This window comes from Xyrauchen texanus, chromosome 34 (genome assembly GCF_025860055.1).
Source record: "Xyrauchen texanus isolate HMW12.3.18 chromosome 34, RBS_HiC_50CHRs, whole genome shotgun sequence".
NCBI lineage: Eukaryota > Metazoa > Chordata > Actinopteri > Cypriniformes > Catostomidae > Xyrauchen > Xyrauchen texanus.
The window spans coordinates 21,505,088-21,531,052 of NC_068309.1; the positions used below are offsets into that span (position 1 = coordinate 21,505,088).

At 42.6% G+C, this 25,965-nt stretch overlaps 1 protein-coding gene across 4 annotated transcripts in view; it reads right to left on the minus strand.

Annotated features, from left to right (window-relative positions):
- LOC127628214 (glutamate receptor 1-like) overlaps positions 1 to 25,965 on the minus strand; it is a 119,430-nt gene that overhangs the window by 11,003 nt on the left and 82,462 nt on the right. Inside the window, exons 12-15 of one of the 4 annotated variants that reach the window (XR_007968619.1) lie at positions 16,700 to 16,898; positions 9,179 to 9,426; positions 820 to 934; positions 198 to 312 (exon numbers count right to left, since the gene is read on the minus strand). Coding sequence is in view for 3 of the 4 variants with exons in the window: in XM_052104974.1 (XP_051960934.1) it covers positions 277 to 312; positions 820 to 934; positions 9,179 to 9,426; positions 16,700 to 16,898 (598 nt within the window). In the remaining variant the exon portion in view is untranslated. Of the gene's footprint in view, positions 1 to 162; positions 313 to 819; positions 935 to 9,178; positions 9,427 to 16,699; positions 16,899 to 25,965 lie in introns of those variants that run through there. The other 3 variants (XM_052104974.1, XM_052104973.1, XM_052104975.1) reach the window with 3 other exon arrangements.

Genomic DNA, 25,965 nt, shown 5'->3' on the forward strand with positions numbered 1-25,965 from the left:
CCAAGCATCACATCTCTTTTGTAATGTGGGAAGTAATAAGGGTCAGACAGCAACATGATGACAGTGTGCATAAGTCTCTGGGTAAATGGCAGACTGGAGACAGAGCTGGAGTGTTTCAGAGAGAGGAGGACAGGGCCTTGAGTAAAGCACTAAAGCTGGATCTCAGAGTGAGGGAAAGGACTGATGAGTGAACTGACCTTTCTTGCGGAGTCCTTGCTTCCACACTCTCCCTTATCGTACCACCATTTGTTTTTCAGTTTGTCTAAGATGGCTTGCTCATTGAGTTTCAACACCGCTAGGTTTACAGGGATTCTTCAACCAGGAAAATAACATAAATAACATTACCCATGTTATCTTATGTTATTGAGCATTTAAGCAAACATACACTTATAATTATGTTTTGATGTTTTCTACATCTCTACAGATAAATAGGAAAGAAAATCAAAAAACAGAAAAAGAAAGAACAGCACAGTCACAGAGTTTGAATACTGTCACTGCTAAAAGTGATATGAATTAATACTCCATCTAGCTTAGTGGCCTTTCTCCCTACTGCAAGATGTGTATTACAGTATCACTTTGGGTAACCGGCAAGAGATGGAAACACTCGGATTTGCACAAATTTGATAATACATTTTTAATAACTTAATAGGTCTCCAAAACTCAATGATATTACCAGTATGCAAATAAGCCTTTGAGTAGGAATGTTTTGAGGTATAACAACATTTGTTAGAGCAGAGGGGTGCACAACTGCAGCCGAGGTGTTTGTTAACCGAGGTTGCCGGTTACCCCCCCAGTTGGATAGCTCATATTGGGGCTGACCTTGGAATCACCTCCTCCGCTGCCACACTCTCCCTTGTCGTACCACCATTTGTTTTTCAATTTGTCCAACAGGCCCTGCTCGTTCAGTTTTAACACTGCCAGGTTTACTGGGTTTCTTGAAATGATAATAAAATAATCTGGGTCAGCATTGGTGATATGATACGGCGAGGCAGAGGTTGTGTCAAAAAAAAGTGAGTCTATTAAATCTTAGAGGAAGTGAATAAAACATAAAACTGAGCTGACTGTGCGCCTGGCTCTGCTGGCCTTGTTGATGTAATATTAGTTGTCTTGTGTTGTGCTAAAGTGTAAAAAAATGTGCTGCGACCAAATGATGAGAGATTTTACAGAGCAAGACCCGGATTCTGGGCGAATTAGCAATGCTCTGGAATTAAGCGCTTTGGCCTATGTAAGATGATTCCCACATTACATCAGTACTACTTTAGATTAGCTCTGGATAATCTATTACTTAGCCATTTTAGTAATAAGACACTGTGCATTTTGGGAAATCCTGCTGCTGCCATTACTCCCAGAGCATTCTTAATATGGCCCATACTCATCTGTGTGGCAGTGTCTTTCTCAGTAAAACCCCTGACTTCTTCCAGTACCCCTCGAGACAGGTGCAGAAAGAGGCCAGTGTGCTTATGGATGACTAAAATAAAGCTAAACTTAATCCATGAACATTAATCTGAAGTCTTCAGGGTACACAAGACAACATTGATATCAGGATGAGTAATGGTGGGAAAGAGCATCTCAGCATCTACAATGGAACTCAATGTTGGATGAGAGATGATTCTGTGAGAAAGGTGGTGAAAATTCCAGAGAAAGTGCTTGAATTATTTGTGTGCCTAAAACAAATTATTTATTTTTTTGGACACTTATGCCACACCTAAATATGAATGCATTTCGCTGCATCTGATACATATCAAACTGAGTTACCTATATTTTAAAGAAAGTCATCAAAAGCACACTTTGCAAGCCTAAAGTTTTACATAAAGTCACTTGTTAGGTTTTATATCATAAAAATAGATATACTGTTCAAAAATAAGACAAAGTATTTAGGCATTTTCTGGTTGTCAAACATTTGTGGAACATGTCCATAGTTAATACTGACAAAACAGTTGTAATACTTATTGGACCAGAAATCTCTAAAAACAAGATGCTGAAATAAAATTAGTCTCTCGATGGATGTACTGTTACTTAGTCTTTTACAGTTAAAAACTTGGGTGTTAAGTTTGATTGCAATCTGTCCATTGAAAATCACATTTCCAATGTTTGTAAGAACAGCATTCTTCCACCTCAGAAATATTGCCAAGTTACGACACATGCTCTCTGTTTCTGATGCCAAAATGTTAATTAATGCGTTCATGACCTCAAAACTAGATAATTGTTATGGACTACTGGGAGGTTGTCCTGCAGGTTCAATAAATAAGCTTCATTTAGTTCAAAATGGAACCAAGAAATATAATAATATCAGCCTAATTTAATTGGCAATTCATTGGTAACACATGTTCTTATCACAACTCTTATCTCTCAGAAAGGTCCTTTGAGGTAGCATGGAGAGGGGAAGTATCCAAGCCACACCAGTTACTTACTGGGGTACCTCAGGGATCAGTGCTTGGGCCACTTCTCTTCTCCATATACACAACATCACTGGGACCCATCATTCAGTCACTTGGTTTCTCTTACCACTGCTACGCTGATGACACGCAACTCTACTTGTCTTTCCAGCCCAACGACACCACAGTGACCGCTCGAATTGCTGCCTGTCTGGCAGACATCTCAGCCTGGATGAAGGAACACCACCTTCAACTCAACCCTGCCAAGACCGAACTCCTTGTCTTTCCAGCCAACCCGGCTTTTGAACACAACATCACCGTGCAGCTGGGTCCAACTACAGTTGCGCCTTCCAAAACGGTCAGAAATCTAGGGGTAACCATTGATGATGGGCTAAATTTCACAGACCACATTTCAAAAACTGCAAGATCATGTAGATTTACACTCTACAATATCAGGAAGATAAGACCCTTCCTCTCTGTACATGCCACACAACTGCTCGTTCAGTCCCTTGTCATAACTAGACTGGACTACTGTAACGCTCTCATTGCAGGCCTTCCTGCATGTGCTATTAGACCCCTGCAAATAATCCAGAATGCTGCAGCACGTCTGGTCTTTAATGAACCTAAGAGAGCACATGTTACACCACTCTTTGTCTCTCTCCACTGGCTGCTGGTTCATGCACGTATTCAATTCAAGGCCCTGATGCTGGCATATAAAACAGTCACAGGGTCTGCTCCAGCATACCTAAAAACATTTATGCAGAGCTACGTTCCCACCAGAATCCTGCGGTCGGCTAAGGAACGTCGCCTTGTCGTACCAAAACAAAGAGGCACCAAAACACTTTCCCGGACTTTCAGTTTCATCATACCACGGTGGTGGAATGACCTTCCCAACTCAATCCGGGAAGCTAACTCACTCTCTATCTTCAAAAAACGGCTAAAAACACATCTTTTCCATAAGCACTTAACCGGTCACTAAAAAATAAATAAATAAATAAATTATTTACATTTCTTGTTGCACTTAAATCTGTTTTGTATACTATTCTGATGATAGTGAAACTTTGTAATATGGCACTTTTTGTACCACTGTCTCCCTAAGATGATTCGCTTATGTTTTACTCTTTTGTAAGTCGCTTTGGATAAAAGCGTCTGCCAAATGAATAAATGTAAATGTAAATGTAATGTTAAATTTTTTAGATTTTGCAGATCCACAGTACTATAATCCATCACGTTCACTATGATCACAAAATTCCAGTGTGTTTATAGTAACTAGAATTTAGAAATCAACAAAAGGAGGTAGATCCTTTTCTTATTTGGCTCCTAAACTATGGAATAGTCTTTCTAACATTATTCTTGACACAGACACACTCTCTCAGTTTAAGTCTATACTGAAGACTCATCTCTCCAGCAAGGCATACACCTAAATTACTTCTCAACCTCTGCAGTTATGCTGCATTAGTCAGGTCTGCTGGAACCGCAAACACTTTCCATATTCTAAAACTCTGCTTTAAAGTGAATGGCATCAATGGTAATATTTTTCTATTTATTATCTGTCTCATCCTCTGGATACATATTCAGAGGTTACCAGAGCCTGCCAGATCCAGCTCCGGTCCAGCCCGATGTTCTACTCCCACTGCTATGTGTCGCTGAGCGATGATTACTAACTACAGTCTGTGCCAGCCAGACAGCGAAGCGAACTTCCATGATCACTGTCTGCATCACTTCAATCTATTATGGTGGACTTCACAGAGAATGAACTGTTGCCAACTTCAGCTGTATAACAAGACAAACTTCACTGGCCACTGCATGCACCTCAGACTTATGATGGACTTCAGCGAAAAAGTACCAAAACAAGCTTGTAAGGTCCACCTCACTGACCTCTGCCAGCATAATTTTGGTCAAAGGATGGACAACAATCTCTCAAAATGGAATACATAGACAGTAAATGCCAAATGAATTCTTCATCAGGACACTGCATCTAAATGCTCTTCCACGGTCAATTCAGGATGGACTTCAAAGACATTTAATCATTAATCTTACATTAGTCCACCAACATCTACTCAGTTTACTCAATACATGATTATTTTGTATTACACATAGATTACTAATATTGAATTATATTTATGCTGTATAGCTAGAAGGGAACTAGCTCCCCCAGCTTAGTCTGGTTTCTCCCAAGTTTATTTTTCTCCATTAACTAACATCTTATGGAGTTTTGGGCTCCTTGCCACGGTAGCCTTTGGCTTGCTCGCTGGGGGCCTAAAGACAAATACTTTTTAATGCATGATTTTAATCGCATTATTTTCATTTCAACTGCTCAATGAGGACTTCAAGACATTACAGACGTTATAGCATCATTTTCTGTTACAACATATTTTTCTGTAAAGCTCATCGATATGTGTTGTGAAAAGCACTATACAAATAAAAATGACTTGACTTTACTTAATGTGCTGAACAACACCTGTGTTTTCTCTGCTAGGACACCTGTTTGAACTTGAATGAAACTGACTTCATACATCCACTTAAATTACCTTTGGACTAGTTGTTTAAATGTTATTGCAAAATGACCACAGAAAGTGACATTTGGTCTGAGAACAGATCTAGCATAATTTGTTTGCATATATTTGTTCACTTGGTTTGATATTTTGTTTATAATGTAATTCCATTCATACATGTTTAACAATAGCTTTAGTTAGTTTAATTTTGGAGGGCCACTGAATAGACCATTTTGATGGATTTTTAGTAAGAGTATACGTCTCTGGTTCAAATTGGTCCTTTTTTAGCTTTTGTTCACAGTTTACACTGGATTTTTAACTGGAGTTAAGATTTAGTTTTTAATTGATAGAATTATCATTTGTCTATGTTTCTTATTGTTAAATGGTTCTTATGTATGAACAGGCACTCAACTTTGGTACTGAAAACAGGGTTTAGCATTTCAAAATACAATAAAATGAACTTAATGGATTGCTGTGGTCTGAATTTTAAAGAACCAAAATATTGTGATAAATGTAGTCAATGTGATGAGATGCAAGAGAAGAATTAGACATGGAAATCATGGTATGCACACATTAATATAAAAAAATGTACGCTCTTGACAATTAAAATATGGGGCGCAAGGAGTAAACATCTTGTTGTGATGAGGGTTGATGGTACAGACAGACACAGACATTTATAAATAATTCCAATAAACACGTAAAAAAGAGGTTACAGAGGAGACATTTTCTTAATAAAAAAAACACAAACTAAAAGATCAGGCAAAAATAAACTACATAATGGCAAAGTCCAGGCCAGTGTTATTATCATTAATTAAAAATAAAAATAAATATTTTTTTTATAAAAAATATAAACTATCATAATTGGAAAAAATGAAACTAAACTTAAATACATTTTATGACTCTTTAACAAAAATTAAATAAACATGACGATTAATTAATTTTAGTTCCCTGTCTGTCGCTCACTTCGACATTGTGTCGCCCTCAGGGCCACGAAGGCCACAGCGCAGTCATGAGTTTTGACATGTGGCGGGAGCGTACGCCGCCTTGGCAATTTATGTACGCTACTGCGGTGGTGCTGTCTGAACTGATCAAGGCGTGTTTGTCCCGAACTAACGGGAGAAACCTCCGCAGGGCAAAGAATACAGTCAACAACTCTAGGCAATTGATGTGCCAGTGCAGCAGGGGCCCTTTCCAACGGCCCGCGGCTGCATGCTCGTTGCACACGGCGCCCCAACCCAATTTGGAGGCGTCGGTCATGACCAGGACGTGTCAGGACACCTGCTGCAAAGGGACTCCTGCCCGTCTGTCCATGGTCTGAATGTTTGGCGGCAGGCAGGGGTGACCATCACACGTTGCGTGCCGCGGCGCCATGCTTGTCTCGGGACTCGAGTCTGGAGCCAGTGCTGAAGCAGTCTCATATGCATCAACCTCAGCCGCGCGACCGCCGCGGAGGATGCCATATGCCCCAGGAGCCTCTGGAAAAGTTTTAAAGGGACCACTGTGCCCGGCCTGAAGGCGGCGAGGCATTCCAGCACTGACTGCGCGTGCTCGTTGGTCACCCGGGCTTGGTTCTCGGACCTCGTACTCCTCACGACAGCCCCTCCCTGGCAAATTCCCTTGAGGAAGGACCTTCTTACTCAGGGACAGGGCACGCTCTGGTATCCACACCCAGACCTCTGGAACCTCCACGTCTGGCCCCTGGAAGGGTCGTGGAAGATCTAGCTGATCTACCACCTGCTGTCGTAGACACGATCAACCAAGCCAGAGCTCCCTCTACCAGGCAACTTTACGGTTGGAGGGGAGGCTGTCCCCTTCCACCTTGAAGGTGTACGTAGCTGCTATCGCGGACCACCATGATGCAGTAGACGGCAAGTCTTTGGGTAAGCACAACTTCCCGGTATCTCTCAGTGGTCCTCTCGGGCCTTCAGAGACCTACCTTTGAGCCGCTAGAATCAGTTGGACTCTGAAGACGGCCCTGCTGATCGTTTCTTGCCTCCATCAAGAGGGTTGGGGACCTGCAAGCATTCTCTGTTAGCGATACTTGCCTGGTGTTCGGTCCGGCAGACACTCATGTGATCCTAAGACTGCGGCTGGGCTACGTGCCCAAGGTTCCTAGGACTCCCTTCAGAGACCAAGTAGTGAACCTGCAAGCGCTGCCCCGGGAGGAGGCAGACCCAGCCCCTTTGTTGCTTTGTACGTGCTTTGCATACCTGGGCTACATGCCCAAGCTTCCTAGGACTCCCTTCAGAGACCAAGTAGTGAACCTGCAAGCGCTGCCCCGGGAGGAGGCAGACCCAGCCCCTTTGTTGCTTTGTACATGCTTTGCATACCTACTTGGACCGCACGCAGAGCTTTAGATGTTCTGAGCAGCTCTTTGTCTGCTTTGGTGGACAGCGGAAAGGGAACGCTGTCTCCAAACAGAGGCTTTCCCACTGGGTGGTGGATGTCATTTCATTGGCCTATGCCCAGGTCGTGCCCCCCCTCCTTGCGGGTCCGAGCACACTCAACAAGGAGTGTTGCGTCCTCATGGGCAATGGCCAGAGGCACCTCCCTGGCAGACATATGCAGAGCAGCGGGTTGGCCAACACCTAATACCTTTGCAAGATTCTACAATCTCAGGGTTGAGTCAGTATCATCCCGTGTTTTCTCAGGTTCGAGTCGGTAGAACTCGGTACATGCTGACGGACTGACCGGGTGGATCGCTTGCACCTAACGCCTTTTCCATCGGCCGAGGTAAAACTATGTGCATTCTCTCCCAGGAGATCCCACTCATTCGGATCCCTGGATGACTCCTCCCTAGCCCTTTGGGTCCGCAGTTCAGCGGAGGAACTTGCCGACCCAATCCACTGTGGGTACTTAATCTACCATGTACTGGAATAGGTGCTCCACAGCTCAGGACTCCTACATGGACTCCCCCTGGTTTTTTTTTCTGCGGTACGGTCCTCTTACAGAGCGGACCGCATCTCCCTTGGGCAGTTCCCACTACCCCCTGGTCGCCGTGTTTGTAGCAACTCCCCCCTCTGGAGAGGTGGGATCTACCACCGCACCACTTTCCACATGTCGCCTAAAAACCCATATGATGAATTCGCCACTCTTACCTCCCCCTCTCTGGGCAGGTGTGGTCTTCACAGGGTCTTTTCCCCCTGAAAAACAGGAAACCGGGTAAGACCGCCTTCCCACTGTGCGTGTAAAGGCCCCAGCCGTTTGGCTCTATGCGAGAAACATAGAGAGAAAAGAGGCCCAGCTAGGCTCGGCCCGTTCGTTGCCTTGCGTTGCCTTGTTCCCCTGTCTAGGGTAACCAGAAGGATTCTGATGACTTTTTTGGGGCATTGGGGAAGGGTACATGCAGTCTGATACAGCTGGTCACTTTTGCACGTCAAGTACCTGCCCGCTCCTGTGTCAGCAGTACACGTACATGGCTCAGCGCATGGCGTGATTTAAATTGGACCCCTAGTGTCGCTTCTTCGATACAACGAAGTAAGCTACAGACGGGGAATGTCTAGGTTACGTATGTAACCTCCGTTCCCTGATGGAGGGAATGAGACGTTGTGTCCTCCCGGCCACATCGCTGAGCCGAGCCACTGTTGTGGCCGGACCATTTCCGGCTCCTCAGAAAAATCCTGATTGAACTAGACATATTTCCCCACCTTTATACCCGTATGTCCGGGGCGGGGTATGCAAATACTGTCTGCCAACTTCTCATTGGCCTTTTTTCATAGATCAGAGGCATATTCGGCGCTCAAAAGAGACCCCTAGTGTTGCTTCTTCGACACAACGTCTCGTTCCCTCCATCAGGGAATGGAGGTTACATACGTAACCTAGACGGTTTTGGTAAAGAAAGAATATTATAAAAATTTATAAAACATGAAAATGGCACTAGATAACTAGCAATAACACAAGACAGCCAAGAGAAATTCAATGGCATATCATTTAATGTTAGTTAACGCATTAACTTTGTCAGGCCTAAAATGCTAAAAATAAAATAAAACTAAATATTCTCAAAAACAAAAACTAATCTGAAACAAGCAAAAACTGAAAAAAATCTAAAACTGTCATAGAGAGAAAACTAACAAAAACAAAAGGGCAAACTGAAAATAAAATAGAAATAAAAACTAATTCTAAATTATAACAACACTGGTCTAGGCTTCAAAATGTTTAATTAAATAATTATTATTATTTCTATATTGTGTATGTCATAACCCATAGACATCTCTCCAGTGTAAACTCTTAGACATTTAAGGAATCATAATAGTACAAAATAAACACACTTTTCTTTGTATGGCACTTTTCTGGTAGGCTCAGGTTTACCTTAAGGCAGATCCTTTGGGTGTGGCAACTCCATAGCCCTTTGAGTCCAGATTCCCTCCCACCTTCATGGTGTCACATGGTTTGCGCTGCTCGATGTACTCATTCATAGTGGATTCCAGCAGAAAAGCATATTTCCCTTTAGACTTTCTCACCCACACGACACCTTCCTCTGTGGTCTTCACAAATACAGACGGGTCTGCCAACTTCATGTAGGACCACATCTTCTCAAATACTGCGATCTTCGATCTCTGAGAAAGGATATAATGAAGTCAGATTCATGTTAAAATTGCTGTAAAACAAGTACTAAATATAAAGTGTGGTCCAAAAGTCTGAGACCAATAGTGAAAATGCTTCTATTTAGCATTACATTCAAAAAAGATTGTGTTCAAAGTTGAATTGAAAAATTTACATTTCAGAATTTCTTAGTATTTGGTATGTCCCCCCCTTTGCTTTAATTACATTATGCACTCAAGCTGGCATGGACTCCACATGTTTGTGCAAAATCTAATGATCCATGATATACTTTAAGGTTCCTTGTGAAGTGACACGTCTCTTTGGCCTATTGATGAAATTAATACATCACAATAAAAATGATTGGTAACACATTACAACACGGGTGCATTAATATGCATTAATTCGTGCTTAACTAATGCACAGATAATATTGAGTTAATTTATTAAACTAAGCCATTCATTATTGATTGCCACATCAGCAACTAATAAAGAGTCTGTCTGATTAATATGTTAAGTCATATATGAATTGTTATGAATTAAATGTGTCATCATGGATTCATTCCCTAACAATGTATTATATGAACTAATAGTGTTAATTAATGTGTTAATTGCCACAATGAGCTGAAGACATGTATTTGAACTTCCTCCCAATACGGGTGCACTAATATGCATTAATACATGCTTAATTACTGCATTATTCCTGTGTTAATTACAACAATTACTTAATAATGAGTTATTAGTCATGTGCCTCAACAAGTAATGTCATAACATAATGAAATCTTTGCCATTAGTTAATGATTCATTAAAACAAATGTAGATACAGCCAAAGTACTGCCTAAAAAGTTATGACTTGAGAACTAATTTATCATTAATGACCATCATTGGACTTTATAAAAGCTTTATAAAAGCTGTTTATTTAACATCGGTTTCCAAAAACTTTGCCTCACTAAATAAAAAAAACAGAGGGATGCAGATATATATATATATATATATATATATATATATATATATATATATATATATATATATATATATTTATGTATATGTGATATTTTGTATATCTCCCGAATCACCTTTTTTTGTGTTCAGGTAAGCGGTATGTCCGACTACGCACTAAGGCTTTGAGCTTCACCTCTGGCCTGAGCTCTGCCCTCTCCGGAACTACCATAGCCATGGACACAGGGACTGCCTCTCTCCATAATTTAAGGAAGTTGAGGTGGTAAATTTGATGTGCCCCACCTCTATCTGTTCGTTTAACTTCATAATCGAGGTCCCGACTCGCATGTAACCTCAAAGGGTCCTTGCCACTTGGTGAGCAATTTCGAGCTCGATGTGGGGCGTAATACAAGTACTTTATGATTAAATTGTTCCACCAGCCCATCAGTTTGCAGGAGATAAATGCTGGTGTAAATTGATTTAATCACCAGCAATTCATAAAATTTGCGTTGTGTTCGTGACATATACTTTGTGCCCTGGTCGGTGAGGATTTCTTTCGAAATCCCCAACCGTTAGACAATTTTGAAGAGTGCCTCAGCAACACTGCGTGCTGAGATGGGAAAGGGGAAAAGAGCCGGCGTTCTCATCAGAGTAAGACGTCATGCAAATCGACCCCGCTACCTAGTATTACTGCTGGCAAATGTTCATTCTCTAGACAACAAGCTCTGCCAGCTGAGAGTGCGGATCTCTTTCCAACGAGAGACGAGGGATTGCTGCGTTATCTGCCTTACAGAAACCTGGATGTATGTGGAGATTCCAGACTCGGCCATCGAACCCGCAGTGTTCTCCGTGCACCGAGCGGACAGAGCGAAAGACCTCTCACGTAAAAGCAGAGGTGGTGGTGTATGTTTTATGATCAACAAATCATGGTGTGATCAGAGGAACGTACATTTTATCAAGTCTTTCTGCTTTCCTGATCTGGAATATCTCATGCTTCAGACGGGGCACTCAAGGAACTGTATGGGAGTATAAGTGAGCAGGAAACCGCGCACCCTGAGGCCGCGTTCATTGTACCCGGGGACTTAAACAAAGCCAATTTTAAAACAATAGCACCAAAATACCACCAACACATCAGTTTCAACACACGAGGGGACCGGGTTTTGGACCATTGCTATTCTCCTTTCTGGGATGGCTACAAATCCCTCCCCCGCCCACCATTTGGCAAATCAGACCACTCTTCCATTCTGCTTCTGCCCACTGGAGGGAGCTGCATTATGACTCCAGTTCATCAATCCGACTATCGTGGACGCTGACGCCAGTTTCAAGTGTCTGGAGGCGTGTTCTGGTTTCCATGACATCGGATTGCAGCTTTTGGATTTGAGTTGACAGATTAACAAATTTATCGTCGAGATTTTTATTCAAATTAGTGATTGTGAGAAGCAGATCTGACGGCGAGGGTTCGTCAGGCATAGCTAGTGCTGCAGTATCCATCTCTGCCTCGGCATGGCTCATGTTGGCCTCATGTGTTTTAGCTGACCCCAGCTCGCCGATCTTTTCTTCATTAAAACTTGGGTTTGATGTTAGTCCTTTCATTGAAGTTTTCTCCACTTTCTTATTTGCAAGTTTTGGAGGCATATTGACAAAAAAGGAGGTTGGAAAGTGAGGAGCTATCTCGTAGTGCGTCTACTCCATTGAGTGTCCAGCCACTCCAGTCCCCTCCGTAACTGGCTCCAGTCCCCTCCGTAACTGGCTGCATCAGTGCAGCCAAACGCCAGTACAGACACAAAATTGAAGGACAGTTCAACACCACTGACTCTAGAAGTATGTGGCAGGGAATTAACATCATCACGGACTACAAAGGGAATAAAAACACGCCGTGAACACTTCACGCGGTGACTTCAGGATGAAAGACTGAGAACACAGCCCCATCACCCTTAATGGAGCACCGGTGGAGAGAGTCAGTGTTTTCAAGTTCCTCGGTGTCCACATTACTGAGGAACTCACATGGTCTGTCCACACTGAGGCCGTTGTGAAGAAGGCTCACCAGCGCCTCTTCTTCCTGAGATGGCTGAGGAAGTTTGGAATGAACCACCATATCCTCACATGGTTCAACACCAGTACTGTACAGAGCATCCTGACTGGCTGCATCACTGCCTGGTATGGCAATAGCACCGCCCACAACCACAAAGACCTGTAAAGGGTGGTGCGAACTGCCAGAAACATCATCGGAGGTGAGCTTCCCTCCCTCCAGGACATATATAACAATTGGTGTGTGAAAAAAGCTTGGAGGATCATCAGAGACTCCAGCCACCCGAGTCATGGTCTGCTCTCATTGCTTCCATCAGGCAGGCGGTATCGCAGCATCAGGACCCGCACCAGCCGACTACATGACAGCTTCTTCCCCCAAGCAATCAGACTTTTGAACACTTGATCTCTCACGATCAACAATCAGCACTACACTTTATTAATCTTCATCTTATTATCTCACACTGGACTGTCATAATTATATTCTCCACAATATAACTACTGCATATATATTTTTATATACTCTTATTTTTTATTTTTATTGTATGTGTATTCTATATTGTGTGTATTGTTTACTGTACATTGTATATTAGTATTGTATTGTGTAAGTATATGTACATTTGATATGTAAATTGTGCTGTGTAAATATGTTGTTTATTGTAAATTGGTATATGTCTCGCCACTGTCATGACTGCTATGTTGTTCAGAACTGCACACAAGACTTTCACCTACTGCTGCACTTGTGTACATGGTAGTGTGACAATAAAGTGATTTGATTTGATTTGATTTTTATTTAACAAAATAATAGTAATCTCTTTTCAGCTTCACACTTAAAAAACAAAAGTCTGCTTTGCAGCAAAAAAGGTTAAGACTAGATATCTTTTCAGCACAACAATCTATAATATCGAAACCAGTCTCTGGTGTGCAACACACACTCTCTCTCTCTCTCTCTCTGCTCTCTCTGTGGACTTGGTCATCTTTTATCTCCCCTGTCTCTCACTGCGAACAGAGAAATTGTAATTAGTAGCAATTCGTGATGGAACTCCTTACAGCTTTCTCTCTCTCCAGATGGGCGCTCGACCACGCCCTCACCTCCAAATACCCCTACCACCTGACTCAGACGGGGGGAACCTGGAGAGGAAGTCTGTGACATGGTGCCATCTGCGTCCCTGGTCTGTGGACCACCTCAAACTTAAACAGCTGGAGTGCCAGAAATCAACAGGTGATCCAGGCATTGGCATCCATCATGCGGTGGAGCAATTGGAGCATGGCATGATCTAAACAGAGGCTGAATGCTCACCCAACAAATAGTAGTGGAGAGTACGGACCGCCCAATTGATGGCTAAACAATCCTTCTCTATGGTGCTGTACTTCGTCTCTCTAGTAGAGAGCTTCTGACTAATGTACAGCACCGGGAGTTCCTCCCCTTCCACCACCTGGGACAGTGCAGCACCCAGACCCCTGTCTGATGCGTATGTCTATAAAACAAACAGGAGAGAGAAATCAGGGAGCGCAGAAGTGGCCCACCACAAAGTGTAGCTTTTACCTGTGTGAAAGCCTGTTGGCAGGGCTCCATCCACTGGACCATGTCTGGAGCTCCCTTTTTAGTGAGATCAGTCAGTGGGCTATGACGTTCGAATAATTAGGCACAAACCTTCGATAATGATCAGTCAGCCACAAGAACTGTCTCACCTCCATTTTAGTCTAGGGTCTCGGGCAGGTCACAATTGCTGTGGTTTAATCAATTTGGGGTCGCATCTGCCCATGCCTAAGTGGAACCCCAGATCCATACCTCCACCCATCAAATTGGGCAATTCTTCAGGTTTGCCGTGAGCCCCACTCTTTGCAGTGACCTCAGAATCGCCCTCAGATGCTTCATATGCCACTTCCAATCATTACTGTAAATAATTATATCATCCAAATAAGCAGCTGCATACGCAGAGTGCAGTCTGAGGACTCTGTCATAAGACGCTGAAATGTAGCAGGGGCCCCAAACAAACCGAACATAAGGGTCACACATTGACGTAACCCAAATGGTGTGGAGAAGGCCGTTTTCTCATGGGACATCGGCTTTAAGGGGACCAATAACCCTTCGTTAAATACAGTGTCAAATAAAAGAGTTGTGCCCAACCGATCGAGCAGTGCATCAATATGACGCATTGGATACGTCTCAAATTTAATCCACACAGAACCGGACCGGCCCATCACTTTTAGGCACCAGAACCACCGGGCTAGCCCAGTCACTGAGGGATTCTTCTATTATCCCCATATCGAGCATGGCTTTTAATTCTTCCTGCTCTACCTGTTTTTTGTGTTCGGTTAACCGGTAGGGCCGACTACGTACCACTACTCCTGGGGTTGTCTTGATGTGGTGTTCTATGAGGTTACTGGAGCCGGGGAGAGGTGAAAACATGTCAGATAATTTTTTTTGCAATCTGGCAATCTCCATATGTTGTGACGGTGTGATGTGGTCTCCACAAGGGAACTGATTGGCTTTTAGACTCTCTTCCGGACCGAGCTCCTCCCTCTCTGGAATTACCGCCGCCAAGGATACAGGGACAACTCCTCCCAATGGTTTTAGTAGGTTGAGGTGGTAAATTTGAGGAGCCCTGCCCCTATCCTTACGTACTACCTCATAGTCTACTTCCCCAACTTACCGTGTGACCTCAAAAGGCCCTTGCCACTTTGGGATTAATTTTGAGCTTGATATGGGCAGCAATACAAGTCCTTTATCTCCCAGTGCAAACTCCCATAGCTGAGCTCCCCTGTTATACAGCCAGGATTGACATTCTTGCGCCTGTAGCAAATTGTCCTGTGATAGACGTCCCAGTGAGTGGAGTTTTTCTCTCAGGTCAAGAACGTAATGGATTTCATTTTTGCTTTGTGAAGATCCCTTTTCCCAATATTCCTTCATGACTTCTAACATGCCATATAATAATTCAAATGGGCAAAACACGCGGAGGCTTGTGGGACCTCTCGCACTGCAAATAACAGGGGTTAGAGCCACTTATCCCAATTCCGAGCATTTGTGGGCATGAATTTACGAATCCTCTTTTTTAAGGTCTTTCTAAATCTTAAAACCAAGCCATCCATTTGTGGATGGTACACTGTAACAGTTAAAGGATGGGCAAGGAGGAGGCAGGAACTGGCTGAACAGTCAACAAAGTTAAATGTAAAACTCAACATAAAACAAACATAAACAAACACACACATGCAGTGTCGCCATGTGCGTCTCTGTCTTTCTTGAACTGGTGTCTCTGGCCATCTGATTCAGTGCTGGCTATGAACCTTCACGGCCCAGCCATGCCCTCCTCCTCATCACATACACACTTGTCCAAATCGATTAAATACCCAACAACTCGTACAACTCGTGTTGTGTACGAGACATGAAAGCAGTGCCCTGATCAGTGAGGATTTCTTTAGGAATCCCCACTCTGGAGATTATTCTGAAGAGTGCCTCCGCAACACTATGTGCTGAGAAGTTGCGCAATGGCACTGCTTCTGGGTATCGCTTTGCATAATCCACTAGAACTAGTCAGCTTTTCAGCACAACACTCTATTATATCGAAAACACAGTCTCTGGTGTGCAACTCTCTCTTTCTCTCTCTGCAAACTGGGTCGTCTTTTATCTCCCCCGTCTCTCACTGCTAACACAGAAACGTAATTAATAGCAATTCATCTCAGGTGGAACTCCTTAACGCTTTCTCTCTCTCTCCAGACGGGCGCTCGACCACGCCCTCACCTCCACAACAATATCATTTTTGAATGATTGTATTTATGTAGTTGAACAGAACACCATGTTTAGATGTTTCAAAAATTATCTATACTGTTCACCTATCAGAACTCTTGTGATGACAATTAATTTCCACATGCCTATAATTACTGTTGATTCAGTAGTCTAAGATCATTTTGATCTTAACTCATTTTCTGTTTCTCTCTTTTGCCTTTGGAAATGTGGAGAACTATGTCTTCAGGAAACTCTCTCTCAACTGATTAAAATTCAACTTCAATTAACACACTGGTCTCTAATGGGTTTTACAAACTCTGAATGGCTTAGCATCAGCAACCTGTACTTAAGATCTGAAACTATTAGCAATATGCAAATACCACATTTGAAATAATGGAGAGGCAGCTTTCTGTTTTTAAATTTCTATATTCTGGTCAATATTTTAATACACAATCCAGCAGGTACAAAAGCCAAGAAGTCCTAGATTGAAGTTTCAATGTAAACATGACCTGATAATAGTCCTGCAGTGTCAGTTCAGAATATTCAAAATTCTCTCTCTGAATTGTAAATGATGTGATCAGTGAAGTCCTTCTCTCTTACCCTGAAGAACTCTTTGGTGGATCCTCCATCCAGAGTTCCATAGGCAATCTCTGTTTGCTTAGCCAGATCTTCGGCACTCTCGATGGGCGACACCATCCTCTCCACTGTGAGGAAGGCAGCAAGGTTGGCTGTGTAGGAGGATATGATGATCAGAGTGAAGAACCACCAGACACCTCCAACTATGCGACCGGAGAGAGATCTGAAAAACAAAACAAAACAAAAAACAAAGTAACAAAACAGGTAGATAAAGGAATAGTTCTCCCAAAAATGACAACTCTGTCACACAAATTAAGAGATTTTTAGAATTTCAAAGTTGCTATTTTCTATGCAATGAATGAATGATATTGTGACCAGGAGCTACCAAGCTCCAAAAAGGCATAAAAGTGTATCTTATATATAATAGTTATCTTAAAAAATATTTTTTTTTTTTCAGGTAACCAAACAATTTACTTTATATGGTAACATAAGGCAAAAATGTTTTTTTTTTTTATCAGACTAAATGCACTTGACAAATTTGGTTACACCAACAAAAGCCATTTTTAATGTTTAGATCAAGTAGAAATAGATCCTTAAGGTAACAATGGCAGGTTATAATTTTTTCGGGGTCGACCTAGTCTATACAAAAAGAACAGCGAAGAGATTTCTTTCAGATCTCATTTTGTTTTTGTCTGAAAAACGTCATAGAGGTTTGTAACAACATGAGGGTTAGTAAATGAAAAAATAAATTTTATTTTGGGGTGAACTATTCCTTTATTATTTAAATATTGTAGTGAACTTTTCTATTGAATCAGACCCATTTATAATAAGACTTCCCTATTACATAAAGGTAAGTAAAGAACACTTTCATTTTTAAAGCATTTTCACTGAAAACTGCCTTGGTCTGTTTTGTTGATGACACATGATTGTGTTATTTACCATATTGTGAATATTTTAAATGTGTGATAACATTAAGATCAAAAGTTTGAATGTTTAGCTTGTGGATTTAGCCATGAAATGCAAAAGTCAGCATTTTTTCTGCTGAGTAAATTAAAATGTTGGAAAGAAGGCATCTGATTACTAAGACTAAAAATCACTACAGCAATGTCTTTACTTGAGCTTTCTAAAACTTTACTTATGTATCTCTCCTGGTTTTCTTTCAAGGAGACCATGACATGAATGGATCTTTGACTTCTCTATATCTGAGTGTCCTTGAACATTTGAAAACCTTGCTATTATTTCTCAGATTCCTTTGAGTTCAATGAAACTCATATTGAAATTTAATCGCAGATCCTGCTCTGCCGAGCTTGCACTAAAGTTTATGTGTGTTCCACTTTCCAATACATGCTGTGCACCACTCCACTCTCTTTCACTTTCAAGGGAAATATATTCTCTTCATAGCTTGATATGATGTTATCAGTAATATTAAAGCATTGGATCATTGTTGGAATGTTAGAACATGTTATAAATTATAGAACAAATGTTCATATTTCCTAATAAAATCTATTTAGCCTCCCATCAACTGCCATCATATCATTAAAAAATATCCTGACTATACTTTGTGACCAGTCGAATGCCACTTTGGTGAATTAAAGTATCGATTTTCTCCCAAAACAGCAAAATCTGCACATTATTCCAAACCTTTGGCCGCCAGTGTATATATAAAATCTGCAAAAAAAGAAACGTCCCTTTTTCAGGACACTGTATTTTAAAGATAATTTTTAAAAAATCCAAATAACTTTAGAGATCTTTATTGTAAAGGGCTTAAACAATGTTTTCCATGCTTGTTCAATGAACCATAAACAATTAATGAACATGCACCTGTGGAAAGGTCATTCAGACACTAACAGCTTACAGACAGTAGTTAATTAAGGTCACAATTATAAAAACTTAGGACACTAAAAAGACCTTTCTACTGACTCTAAACAAACACCAATAGAATGATGCCCGGGGTCCCTGTTCATCTGCGTGAACGTGCCTTAGGCGTGATGCATTGAGGAATGTGGACTGCAGATGTGGCCAAGGCAATAAATTGCAATGTCCGAACTGCGAGACACCTAAGACAGGGAGGGAGACCAGAAGGACAGCTGATCATCCTCACAGTGGCAGACCACATGTAATAACACCTGCACAGGATCAGTACATCCGAATATCACACCTGCGGGACAGGTACAGGATGGCAACAACAACTGCCAGAGTTACACCAGGAACACACAATCACTCCATCAGTGCTCAGACTGTCTGCAATAGGCTGAGAGAGGCTGGACTGAGGGCCGACGTCTGTTGTAAGGCAGGTCCTTACCAGAAATAACTGGCAACAATGTCGCCTATGGGCACAAACCCACCTTTGCTGGACCAGACAGGACTGACAAAAAGTGCTCTTCACTGATGAGTTGCGGTTTTGTCTCACCAGGGGTGATGTTCGGACTTGCGTTTATCATCGAAGGAATGAACGTTACACCGCGGCCTATACTCTGGAGCGGGATCGATTTGGTGGTGGAGGGTCCGTCATGGTCTGGGGTGGTGTGTCACAGCATCATAGGACTGAGCTTGTTGTCATTGCAGGCAATCTCAATGCTGTGCGTTACAGGGAAGACATCCTCTTCCCTTATGTGGTACCCCTCCTGCAGGCTCATCCTGACATGACCCTCCAGCATGACAATGCCACCAGCCATACTGCTCGTTCTGTGCATGATTTCCTGCAAGACAGGAATGTCAGTGTTCTGCCATGGCTTGCGAAGAGCCCAGAACTAAATCCCATTGAGCACGTATAGGTCCTGTTGGATTGGAGGGTGAGGGCTAGGGCATTCTCCCAGAAATGTCCAGGAATTTGCTAGTGCCTTGGTGGAAGAGTGGGGTAACATCTCACAGCAAGAACTGGCATCTGGTGCAGTCCATGAGGAGGAGATGCACTAAAGTATTTAATGCAGCTGGTGGCCACACCAGTAACTGACTGTTACTTTTGATTTTGACCCCCATATCCATGTATATATATATATATATATATATATATATATATATATTAGGGCTGTCAATCGATTAACATTTTTAATTGAATTAATTACATGGTGTCCCGATTAATTAATTGCATATACAAATATTTGCTGAGAAAGCCCCTCATATGACAATAATTAAATATATAAAGATTATACTGTGGCAGCGGGGGCATGGTCAAGGGAAGAAAGCGGTAAGGGTGCTTGCACCTGAGCCAAATTATGTCTAACACCTGTCTCTAATTTCAGTGAGCATGGGGAGAGCAGCATAAAAACGGCCACAGAACCTCCAGACGAGAGAGAGTGACACGCGTCAGTCCAGTGTTGCCACGTACAGAGAATCAGAAAAGTTTTATGTTAATTGAGAAGTTTGTTGAGAACCAGTGAAGCTTTATGTTAATTGTGAAGTTTTACTTGTGAAGAAAAATATGAGTTGTGAGCAATGCTGTGGCCATTAAAAACGTACTTGTGAAGAGTTCTACATCTTCGTTCCCTCTTTGTCGTCATACATCTTTACATATACATATTTATATCAATGTATAATTATACATAGTTATCTTTAAATATTATTTATATATATATATATATATATATATATATATATATATATATATATATATATATATATATATATATATAAGAAATTCAGATAATTAAAATGTATTACATTCTTGTAGCAGAAGAGTTAATCACTGATAGGACAATACAAAAAGCGGCTTTAGAATACAAGGTATTGTTTACTACCATATTATTGATCATAAGTCAATCATTGGCATACAGTTCACAGCAATCCATTTCACAAGTGAATTTGTCAATCAGTTGGAGTTTATTATGAGGGCTTGTTTAAGAGCCCGTCAATTTACATCTTCGTCAGATATGCTTGTGTAGCGTCTCGGGTGCGTTGCATCATAAACATAAAATGTTTAGGTCACTGTGTCAAGAAAAATATAGTTTAATACTCAATCTTTAAACACATATGCATTTGCGTCCTTCAAGTGTTTTAAACGCAAGAACGCAACGCATGTTTGTGTTGTTCTGCCTACTGAAGTGTTTTCTTCACTGTATAAACTGCACGTTGCACATACAGCTGAAATTTCACTTACTGCCTTCTGGAGTAAACAGGTGGTACTACAAGCTTGCATTTCTCAGGAATCTTCCTTATTATGGTCCAGGGGCAGTGCGATTAAATGCGTTAATTGTTTTAAATCGACAGCCCTAATATATATATATATATATATATATATATATATATATATATATATATATATATATATATATATATATATATATGAGGGCTGTTCCTAAGGAGGTGGTTAGGACTCCCACGGTCCCTGAGTAACATCGCCCTCTATGGCCATTCCACCAAGTTGCAACTTCCCATCAGCAGCTTGTCCGAGGAATTCAAGGTCACACTTGCCCGGGAGGTCATCATGTACCGAGATTCCTCCGATGCCAAAGTCTCCTCAGCTGGAATCTGTGTTAAGACAGGAAGGAAGTGGAAGGCACAGGAAGCGGTGGACAGAGCGGAGGCTCGGCTGAGGCATGGTGTCTTGGTTGGCAACGTGGCAGTGGGACGTGCAGGCCTGGGCAGTTTCGCTAAGCCACGCTATGACAAATCAAGAGGGAGGGAGAAGCGTCAGTTGGTGCTGGACGAGGTGCGGGCAGAGATGGAGGAGGACCGCATGACCAAGGTGGTCGGTATGAAACAGCAAGGCGCCTGGACTAGGTGGGAGAACGCCGAGCAGCGCAAGATCACCTGGGCAGAGCTGTGGAGCTCTGAACCACAGCGCATCAAGTTCCAGATCCGTTCGGTATACGATCTTCTACCTAGCCCATCCAACCTACACCGCTGGGGCCTGGTAGACTTACCAACATGCCAACTGTGCCAAAGGAGTGGCACACTGGAGCACATCCTCAGCTGCTGTCCAAAGGCTTTGGGGGATGGGCGGTATCGCTGGCGACATGACCAGGTCCTCAGGGCTCTTGCGGATATTATCACCACAACAATTCAGAGCAGTAAGAGTCAGCAGCCCTCCAAGCAAACCATATCCTTTGTCAGAGCTGGAGAGAAGGCACATCAGCAGCCACGCTCCCCAGGCGGGCTCCTGGCCAATGCTAGAGACTGGTACCTTCAAGTGGACCTTGGAAGGCAGCTCAAGTTCCCGAATCACATCACGGCCACTTCACTCCGCCCAGATGTGGTGATTACATCAGAGCTGACCAGGCAGGTGGTCATAGTGGAGCTTACTGTCCCCTGGGAAGACAGATTGGAGGAGGCAAATGAGCGCAAGAGAGCCAAATATGCAGAGCTGGTGGAGGAGTGCAGGAGCGGCGGCTGGAAAACACGCAATGAGCCAGTGGAGGTCGGTTGCCGGGGCTTTGCAGGATAGTCGTTACCCCGAACACTCAAACTCCTTGGAGTTAAAGGACAACTGTGCAGGCGAGCCATAAAGAACATCTCTGAGGCTGCCGAAAAAGCCTCACGATGGTTGTGGATCAGGAGGGGAGGACCGTGGAGTAGCACGCCACTTGGACACAGGCCGGGGACTGATCACCCCCGGCTGGGTCGCCCGGGCGAGGGTGTCTGTTGATTAAAGACCCGAAACACCTTTTGACCCCAGGTTCAACACTGATGACGTGTCCAAGTAGCACCAGAAGGTGTATGTTAGAACTAGAACTATAGATATATATAGTTGAAGTTAGAAGTTTACATACACCTTAGCAAATATATTTAAACTCAGTTTTTCACAATTCCTGATATTTAATCATAGAAAACATTCCCTGCCTTAGGTCAGTTAGAATCACTACTTTATTTTAAGAATGTGAAATGTCAGAATAATAGTTGAGATAATTATTTATTTATGCTTTTATTTCTTTCATCACATTCCCAGTGGGTCAGAAGTTTACATATTTGGTAGCATTGCCTTTAAATGGTTTAACTTGGGTCAAATATGTTGGGTATCTTATACAAGATTCTCACAATAAATTGCTGGAATTGTGTTCCATTCCTCTAGACAGAACTGGTGTAAATGAGTCAGTTTTGTAGGCCTCCTTGCTTGCACACACTTTTTCAGTTCTGCCCACAAATGTTGTATTGGATTGAGGTCAGAGCTTTGTGATGGCAACTCCAATACCTTGACTTTGTTGTCCTTAAGCCATTTTGCCACAACTTTGGAGGTATGCTTGTCCTTTTGGAAGACCCTTTTGCGACGAGCTTTAACTTCCTGGCTGATGTTTTCAAATGTTGCTTCAATATATATATATACATAATTTCCCTGCCTCATGATGCCATCTATTTTGTGAAGTGCAAAGCACCCCCACAACATGATGCTGCCACCCCCATGCTTCACGGATGGGATGGTGTTCTTCGGCTCGCAAGCCTCACCTTTTTCCTCCAAAAATAACGATGGTCATTATGGCCAAACAGTTAAATTTTTGTTTCATTAGACCAGAGGACTTCTCAGAAAAATAAGATCTTTGTCCCCATGTGCACTTGCAAACTGTAATCTGTCTTTTTTATGCCGGTTTTTGGAGCATTGGCTTCTTCCTTGCTGAGCAGAATTTCATGTCAATATAGGGCTTGTTTTACAGTGGATATAGATACTTGTCTACCTGTTTCCTCCAGCATCTTCATAAGGTCCTCTGCTGTTGTTCTGGGATTGATTTGCCCTTTTCGCACCAAACTACATTCATCTCTAGGAGAATGCTTCTCCTTACTTAGCTGTATGATGGCTGTGTGGTCTCATGGTGTTTATACTTGCATACTATTGTTTGTACAGATAAACATGGTACCTTCAGGCATTTGGAAATAGCTCCCAAGGATGAACTAGTCTTGTCCACATTTTATTTTTCTTGGCTGATTTCTTTAGATTTTCTCATGATGCAGCAAAAATTTCTAAAAGGAGGTCGGAAGTACGATCATGTTACCCCCATTTTAAAATCACTTCACTGGCTGCCGGTTCAAGCTAGAATTGATTTTAAAATGTTATTGTTTGTTTACAAGTCATTACAAAACCAAGCTCCCAGTTACTTATCAGACTTGCTACATCCTTACAATCCACCTAGAAGTCTGAGATACGTTGATCAATATCTCCTCGATGTCCCACGCTCAAGGCTAAAGTGTAGAGGAGGGAGAGCCTTTTCGGTTGCGGGTCCTATTTTATGAAATAGTCTGCCTATCAGTATCAGATTGTCACTTTCATTATCTGTTTTTAAATTTTCTCTTAAAACTTATGCCTTGATGCTGTTTTTAAATGTGCTATATAACAATAGAACTATGCCAAGCAAAGAGGCACTGAGTTTGACGCTAGGCCTTAAAATACATCCACAGGTACACCTCAAATTCAGTTCACCAGAAGCTAATTATCTAATTTTCTAAAGGATTCAAATGATTTTCTGGAATTTTCCAAGCAGCTTAAAAGCACCGTTTTAACTTCTGACCCCCTGGAATTGTGATATAATCAATTAAAAGTGAAACAATCTGTCTGTAAACAATTGATGGAAAAATGACTTGTTTCATAGTAGAGCAGGGCGGGGTCGGGCTAGAACAATGCACACCCTGTCCCCAATCAGCCTGATGGGGGCACGAGAGGGATAAAGGCGGCCGGTGACGACGGTTCGAGAGAGAGAGAGAATTACAGCCAGCTGCTCTGTGTGTTTATGTTTGTGTGTTTTTGGTTCAGTTTTTCATTAAACTATTATTTATATTGCCAAGCCAGTTCTCGCCTCCTCCTTTCCATTGAACTGCTTTACATGGGTGCCAAAACCCGGGAAGGAGGAGGGATGCCCATTGCAGAGTCCTCGACACGGCCGTACACCCAGGGGAGCGCCTCTGCCATCCGCCGGGGAACAGAATAGCCCGACTGCACGGATGCCGTCCACGAGACAACTGCACTCCCCGACTGCCTGTAGTGATGGAGCCGCTGTCAGGGGCCGAGGAGTGCCCTGCCGTCCCTCAGAAATACAGAGGGGTCGGAAGAAGACCGCCGTCCGCGAGGGGAGGAGGGAAGCGACTCCTCGAACGCCGGGAGTGGTAGGGCCGCTGCCGGGGGCGGAGGAGTGTCCCCATGAGTCGCTGGGAATGCGGAGGGGAGGGTCTGACTCTGGTCTGTCCGGGGAGGAGCAGCTGCCGTCTGCCTCAGAGGGTGGAGGAGTGATCGAGCACCACGCGATGGTGCATCAGAGAACCGGTGAGTGAGTTTTTTTTTTTCCTCTCTGTTTCTCTCTCTCTCCTCTCTCTCTCTCTCTGTCGCTCCGTGTTGGCATTTGTCCCTCACCTATTTTGTTTGTTGTGGTTTTTACCCTCCTGCTTCCTCCCAGGTCGAGCAAGGCGGGGACTACCCACCGGCAGATGGGGCGCAAGGCACACCGGGGGCTCTCCGGCTTGAGGCAATTCCGAGATAAGTGTATAGCGGAGGAGGGTGGGGCCGGGCTGGAACAACGCACGTCCGGTCCCCAATCAGCCTGATGGGGGCGTGTGAGAGAAAAATATGGCCGGTGAAGACGGTTCGAGAGAGAGATAGAAATACAGGCAGCTGCTCTATGTTTATGTTTGTGTGTTTTTTGTTTATATCTTCATTAAACTATTATTTATATTGTCAAGCCGGTTCTCGCCTCCTGCTTGCCCATTAACCGCTTTACAGTCATGCACAAAGCAGATGTCCTAAACAACTTGCCAAATCTATAATTTGCTAATATTAAATCTGTGGAGAGGTTCAAAAATAAGTTTTAATGACTTCAACCTAAGTGTATGTAAACTTCATCCCATCGGAATGTTGCATTTCAAGATGCTCAAACTCACATTCAATGAGGCATTTAAATAAAGATGATCACTACTCCACATCAAAACACTTCGGATTTGTTCATCAGGACAAATGCAAGACAAATGCAGGACAAATTGTACTTTTTACAAATATATTTGCTTACTCCACAGGCATTCAAATATTTGTGTAAACACCGACCTCATGGAAAAGGGGGCAGACTAACTGTTGTTTGTCGAGATGGCATAAAAGTGGTTTTGACTGAATTTCATAATGTCACATCTTTTGAATATCTGGCTCTCAAGTTTGTTGGTGAAACTCCTCTTATTGTGTTATTGATTTACCGACCTAAAGTATCAGACTCACATTTTCTCTGAAATTAGTGAAATACTCTCTCTTGCCTGTTCTATGTCTCTCCATGTTATACTGCTTGGTGATTTCAATATCCATGTTGACACTGACTGTTCAAATACAACTGAACTCATGAATGTTCTTGAATGCTTCAATTTAACACAGCATGTGAATTTTTCTACACATA